The sequence below is a fragment of the Nomascus leucogenys genome, unplaced genomic scaffold (assembly GCF_006542625.1).
Source record: "Nomascus leucogenys isolate Asia unplaced genomic scaffold, Asia_NLE_v1 Super-Scaffold_518, whole genome shotgun sequence".
NCBI lineage: Eukaryota > Metazoa > Chordata > Mammalia > Primates > Hylobatidae > Nomascus > Nomascus leucogenys.
In genome coordinates, this window is record NW_022095776.1 from 171,386 (window position 1) to 178,649 (window position 7,264).

A 7,264-nucleotide genomic window follows, 5' to 3' on the forward strand; every position below is an offset into this window, starting at 1 on the left:
CCACCCTGAAAAGGTGAGGATGATGCTGCTTACCATGACTAGACGCTCATACGTGGCATTATGTCCTTCTATTAGGAAGCACAGGGTAGCAGGTTGTCTTTCTGGCTTGTTTTAATCACTGTTGACATTCCTTGGCTAGATCCCTGTTTCTCTATGTGTTTGCAAAATGGCGACACTCCTCATTTATTAGCTGGGCTGCTTTCAAGGAGAGAAGCTTTTGACTGCCTTAAAATTTGGTTTGGACAGGAAAGGCAGGCAGGTCAAATGTTTCATCACTCATCTTTCTGGTTTTTTTTTTTTTTTTTTTTTTGAGACAGAGTCTTGCTCTATCACCCAGGCTGGAGTGCAGTGGCGCGATCTCGGCTCACTTCAAGCTCCGCCTCCCGGGTTCATGCCATTCTCCTGCCTCAGCCTCTCTGAGTAGCTGGGACTACAGGCGCCGGCCACTAAGTCCGGCTAATTTTTTTTTTTTTTTTTTTGTATTTTTAGTAGAGACGGGGTTTCACCGTGGTCTCGATCTCCTGACCTCGTGATCCGCCCGCCTCGGCCTCCCAAAGTGCTGGGATTACAAGCGTGAGCCACCGCGCCCGGCCCACTCACCTTTCTTTACCGGTTTTCAGGATCAAGAATCCACAGCTCAGCGCAGGACTGCTCTCTGCTGCCCTCTGCTGGATGGGACTCTCCACAGACACCCACTTGATCAATCCCTTAAGTTCTAATGGGTTCCCAAGCTTGTCATCACACATCACCTCTTTTTTTTTCTCCTCAGAGGTCTCTGTTTTGAAATATAGTGTATCCTAAACAAGGCACACTTAACTTTGATTTACTTTCCATTTTAATTAACAAACGATATATATAACTGTTGAGCAAAACTTTCGATCGGAAAAGAAAACCAATATTATCAGGATAAAAATGACGTTTTTCTTAGGTTTATAGCTGATTAGGTAGACATATTTTTTGTTCAACTTATAAAGTGTTGAAACTCATTCTTAAGCCCCATTGCTATTCTCCATTATCACAACCAGAGGGGCTTTCCAGCCTGTATTCTTCTTCAATCTCCTATATTGGCTTTGCATTGAGTGGAAGCTCAGCAAACCTTGGTTGATAACTGAACCCGTGGTTGCAGTGGGGATGCCCTTGCTGCAAGGCCACAGGAAGGAAAGCTACTGAGGTCCTACTTCCAGCGACTCTAGGGACCAGCACTACTGCGTTTCAGGGTTTTGTACTATTCAGTAAGCTCTCATCCCATTTTCTCAAACAGCACGCAAAGGTGTTGGGACATCTTCCAATTCTGTATTCTTGGCTTCGACATTTGTTCCGGCAGCGGGCAGTCCCATAACCACATATTCTGTCCCACTCAAATTCGCTTCTCACTAGATAACGGGATATGACACGTGATTAATTGCGTACTGGCACCAAAAGGCAAGGCTTTAGCAGAAGGTGTTTTCGGAGGGGGATAGAGAAAGCTAGTGCCTGGTGGTAGAGGTTTTCCTGCATCCCCATCCTCCTCCACTTTCCTAGATGATTAACTTGACCTTCTGATTCCCAACCAGCATGGATTTTATTTGAAAATATACATGATTCCATGTCACACCTATTTTCAAAATCCCTACAAGTTTACTATTGTTTTTTTGATTAAATCTCTCCAAGCCCCTTACTGGGTCTCCAAAGCAATCATGATCTGATCTTGGGCCACTTTTTCAGACTCGTGCTGTTCCACTGTGGCCCTCACTCTGTCCATGAAACTCTCGCCGGCCTCCCTTCTGTTGCATGTGAGCATATTCTTTGCTATCCTAGTACCTTCACGTGCACTGTCCCCTCTGCCTGGAAGGTTTTTCTTCCTTCCCATAAGTGGATTCTTTGAACTTTTATGTCTCAACCTTAAGTTCCCAATATTGGGCAAATCTTTCTCTGTCCTCTTCATGTATTTAAATGCCCCCAAACTATTTTTCTCCCTATGCATTTGTTATTCTTTTATATCACCTATCGCAAGTTGTAGTTATATATGTATGTACGTATCTATTTCTCTCTATATATATATACACATAGAGAGATACATACAAACATAGATATAGATATAGATATAGATATGTATATATGCATGTATATTTTGTTATTTGCTATTCTCAACGGAACAATGAGCTCCCCGACAATGAGGCCCATGTTTATGTTGCTTACCATTGTGTAACTGGTACCAGGAACATAGCCTGTTCTCAGTAAGGACCTGGTAAGTAAATGATTGGATAAACTAGACCAGAATAAGCTAGACTGGATGCAAGTAGAGGGGAGGAAACTAGAAAGGAGCAGAATCCTGATTGTTTGGCCCTTGGCCCAGAGCAGTTTTCAGGAGACATGGATTTAGCTTCTCAGTCTCAGGGTGTGCTCTCTGAGGCTGAAAGCAGCTTTGTAAAGCTCATTATCTCATATGCCACACTGATAGGATCTTACAGAGATATCAGGAAAACCCAGAAGCAAGGCTGGTGGTAGGGAGGACAGTGTAAGGTCGATCGAGAGAGCCTCGCTGGAGAGAGCTTTGCGTGAGGTTCTCTAGCAAACTCAGCAGGAGCCAGGCTTGGGGGAGGGTGTCAGAGGAACCCTGGAGAGAGGAGAGTCAGGGCTGCAAATGGACCTCTTTGCAGAGGTCAGGGCCCAAGAGTCCTAATTTCACCTGAGCCCTGACTCCTTCTCCCCTGTTGCATCTGTTCCTTTTCCACAAAGCAGAAGGGCAGGAGAACTAAAACAGGCTGCTAATCCTCGCAACAGGGTTTTATATCTTTCCTTCGTTCTGGTAAAGAGAAGCCTCCTGTTTCTGACGCTTAGGTGTCAAGGTTCTTTGTCCAGGATGTAGGTGAGGACTAAAAGGCAGTTTGACCAATTCATGTGCTTGATAGGATATTGAAGGGGTTTATATTTGGAATGGCCCCACAGTGGGTGATGAGGAAAGACTGTTTTGCTGTAGGTTTCATTCGAAAGCAAGCCCTTGTGGTTACAGTACAAGGCAGTGAAGAAAGGAGTGAGGTGGGCTGCAATGTGGATCATGCTGAGGGAGTATGTGGAGGTTCGGTAGCTGATATGTGCCTTCTGACATATCTGTGGCAGGCCACTTTACAACCTGGAGTTAGAGGAGGAAAAGGAGGACAGCATGCTCACTCAGGGAAAATGAAGCTTAGCATTAGGGGAGAAGAAGAATAGACTAGTAAGAGAACACAACCTTCAAAATGTTGGCTGTCAGTTTCAAGCAAGCCCTCACAGGCCATCTATTCAGAGATGGGAATTAAGGCTCAGAGAAGGAAAGTGACTAATCTGAGGTCACACAACAACTTATGTGTCAAAGCTGGAACAAAAACCTAGTTGGTATGTCTTATAGTCTGAGTAAACAGAATGCAAAAGGGAGAATACAGTCCATACACTAAGGCTGAGTAATAAATATATCCTAAGCAATAAATATATTCCAGGGTAGACTACACTACACTAGTTTATTTCTTGCATAAGCAATTTTCCTCCTCTGCTCTATAGACACGTCTCAGGTCTTAGTTAATGTAGAAAGTTTATTTTGTCAAGGTTGATGACACACAGGTGACACAACCTCAGGAGGTCCTGAGGACATGTGCCCACGGTGGTTGTGATACAGCTTGCTTTTGTACATTTTAGGGAGACATAATACATCAATCAATACATGTAAGATTTACTTTTTTTTTTTTTTTTGAGACAGAGTTTTGCTCTGTAGCCCAGGGTGGAGTGCAATGGCACAATCTCAACTCACTGCAACCTCCACCTCTCCGGTTCAAGTGATTCTGCTGCCTCAGCCTCCTAAGTAGCTGGAATTACAGACATGCACCACCACACCCAGCTGATTTTTGTATTTTTAGTAGAGACGAGGTTTCACCATGTTGGCCAGGCCAGTCTTGAACTCCTGACCTCAAGTGATCTGCAGACCTCAGCCTCTCAAAATGCTGAGATTACAGGCCTGAGCCACTACACCTGGCTGATTTACATTGGTTTGGTCCAGAAAGGTGGGGCAATTCAAAGTGGGAGGCGGGGGGCCTGTGGGGGTACAGTGGGAGTGTGTGGCAGGTGGCCTTCCAGGCTATAGGTAAATTTAAACATTTTCTAGTTGACAATTGATTGAGTTTGTCTAAAGACCTGGGATCAATAGACAGGAATGTTTGGGTTGTGACAAGAGGTTGTGTTGTGGAGACCAAAGTTGTATCATTCAGTTGGTGCCTTTAGCTAGCAGGCTTCAGAGAGAACAGGCTGTAAAATGTCTCTTATCAGACTTAAAGTCTGTGTTGATGTTCATGCTGGAAAGTATAATGAGGCATGTCCAACCCTCACTTCCTTTCATGGCCTGAACCAGTCTTTCAGATTAAATTTTAAGAGCCCTGGATGAGGAGGGAGTCCATTTAGATGGTTGGGGAGGGGGCTTAGAATTATATTTTTGGTTTACAGCACTCATCCTCAGTCTCTGTGGGTATCTGAGGGGCTGACAGTGTGTGACAGCCAAACTTACCCAAAGCAGGAGTGGCAGGAGAAGAGGTGGGCAGCGCATGTCATTCACCCTCACCCACTTCTACCACTTCCCTCCCAAATCCTCTTCCTGCTAAGGGTCTTTCTCAGAATTCTACTGTGGAGGCCAGTCTGACCCAGCCCTCAGCAGCCAAGTGCGGGTAATGGCAGCCAGATCTGCGGTGCATTCCTCAGGATCTGGAGGGATCCCTGACCCAGGCTTTCCATCCCAAGAAGTTCTTTGTCTTGGAATCATAGGTTGAAGAAAACCTGTTCTTTGATGAATTGCTATGATATTTTGACAGACCTGGAACATGCTCATAGCAGAATTTCACAGATGTGTCTTTGGGAAATGACACGGGAAGAAAGAACAAGGAAGAGTTAAACCGAAACAGGTACCCTCTGAAAAAATCATTAACCCATTTGAATCACAGCCAAGGCACAGCCTGGAAAGGTGAAAGTATGGGTGCTGGGTGTCTGTCAAAGCCCCATAAAATCGACTGAGCAGCTTGGAAGAGAAGATCCGATGGCTTCTATGAGTCAAAACAATTGGTTTCATCCCAGCACTGCTAGACTTGTTAAGCAACTCTAAAAATCTTATTTTCTCTAACTGTACTATAGAGAATGTTGCTCAGCTTTTAAAGAAGGGAATTAGATTAAGTGCTCTCTCATATCCCTTGCCGATATATTAAGAAATACATGCTTCTAGGGACATAGATTAACATAGGAGTCAGAAGATTGCTGACATCTCAGTCTAACTTTAAAATTTCCTGAGCAGAGTTCAAAGGCACCTGCTATTTGTATTGTCAGTAAATTATGTTCTTGCCTACTGAAATCACTGCATCCCCTTTAATCCTAATCATCTGACTTGATATGGAAAGTTGCAAAATTTAGGAGGTTGAATAGGCGCCCTTTCTGTGCAGAGTAAAGCTGTTCCGAAGGAGGAGGATGGAAGAAGGCAGCTTATTCCACAAAATCAACAATGAATAATCGCCGCTGCCCTGCAATGGAACAAACACGGCTAGTGGGTCGTCATCGCCGAGGATTCCACGAGGAATTGTTACCGTGTGTGACAAGGGGGCCAAGGACATCTAGGACTCCTGATTCCTACGTTTCTTTTTTCCTCCTTGAGCTAGTAAGCCTCGTGGCTGTAAGGTGCATACAAGGACTGCCACATACTGCATTTTACTAATGGACCCAATGAAAGCAAAGAGAAAAAAGGCTGGGATTGAAGAAGGTTACTCCATCCTTCGGGATGTATTTTCTAAATCAAATGTTTTTCTTCTCCACCTGTCATCCCCAGCAACTGTGTATATTTCCAGCTGAGAGTCTCTTTTTACCTGGAATATCTTGATAGAGTAGAACAGAAATGGTTAATAGCAGCACAAGTCTCTGCATAATGCTGGGGCTGCTGGCGAGAAGCAGACGCAAGTCGGAGGGAATCACCCCAGGCAGGAGCAGGGCAGGTGTATTTATGGGCAAAGGCTGCTCCTGATTACTGAGGCTTATCAAAAGGCAGTGTTCCTTGGTGAACACTCACCAAGGCACAGTGTGGGGGAGGTGTTGGGGCTGCAGAAATGCCAGCCAGGCAGTGTTGAGGGTGGGGAGAGAGTATTAGCATAGGTAAAGTCCAAGTCACTTCCCTTGCTTCCCTGAATCGTTTCTGAAGCAAGAATTGGATTAGATGATCTCTAAGATACCTTCCAGCCTTGACATTCCTTGATTCTGGTGAGAGGACTTTCTCTTCCATTTTAGTAAGTTTCAGTCAGGAGATTCTTGTTGAAAATGGTGATGTGGGTAATGGAATTGAAGTCCATCGCCCCCAAGACCTCTCTGAAGTAAACATTGAAACAAACATATGATGTTAAGGAGAAGAATGGCACGGAGCGTGGGGAGGTCATAAATGCGTGAGAGGTCCCAGCACATTTCTGTGATAGAAAGAGTGTAGGATGAGGATGACAAGTGACAACAAGGAATACTTGATGGCGGGCACTGTCCAAGGGTGGGATTGTAACCACAGAACAACAGGCTCACTTAAGGCTTGGGTGAAAAGGAGGACAAGAGTGAGAAGAGAGGTTAAAAGGAGACTATTTATGGGAATGCTGTATTTCTAACAATGGCTTCAAATAAAACATAACCTTCCAGAGAGCGTATGCCCTGCCCTCAACCCAGGGTATGTGCTCCCTGGATTTAACCCTAACCCCACCCCAGGCAAAACATATAGAGCATATGCTCCTGGCATTTGCCCTTAGGGAAAACACCAGATAATTTTATTTTAAGAAAAAAGACTTCATTTCTCTAAAATGAAGTATTTTAGAGAAAGTGAAAACGTCCAGTCTTGGAAGTTGACATTCTCAAATAAGCTCCCCTTATTCTAGAGCACAGATTAGGCAAAGCCTGACAGACTCACATTGCTTGCACATCCTAAGCAAAATCTAGCAGTCAGTGTGTCTTCCCAAGAGTTCTCACTTAGGGGAGAATGTGATGGGAACCCAGGTCTCCTTACACGGTAACAGAATAGCATAGAACATCAGAAATCACAAACTATGCCAGTTTGGGTGCTCCATGAAGCATTTATCAACAGGAATTAGAAAGGAAATAAATTTATTGGGAAATGCCTGTGAAAGATAAAGAGGGGCCAAGTGCAGTGGCTCACACCTATAAATCCCAGCACTTTGGGTGGCTGAGGGAGGGAGGAGGATCATTTGAGCTCAGGGGTTTAAGTCCATCATGGACAGCATAGAGAGACTCCATCTCT

General features: G+C 44.5%; 1 protein-coding gene across 1 annotated transcript; it reads right to left on the reverse strand.

Annotated features, from left to right (window-relative positions):
• Window positions 1-1,212: 1,212 nt before the first annotated feature.
• Window positions 1,213-5,904, reverse strand: LOC115833659 (beta-defensin 104A). The gene is made up of 2 exons (XM_030808380.1): window positions 5,847-5,904; window positions 1,213-1,373 (listed from the first exon to the last, which is right to left on the reverse strand). The coding sequence occupies exons 1-2, from the start codon at window positions 5,902-5,904 to the stop codon at window positions 1,213-1,215; spliced, it is 219 nt and encodes a 72-aa protein (XP_030664240.1).
• Window positions 5,905-7,264: the final 1,360 nt, after the last annotated feature.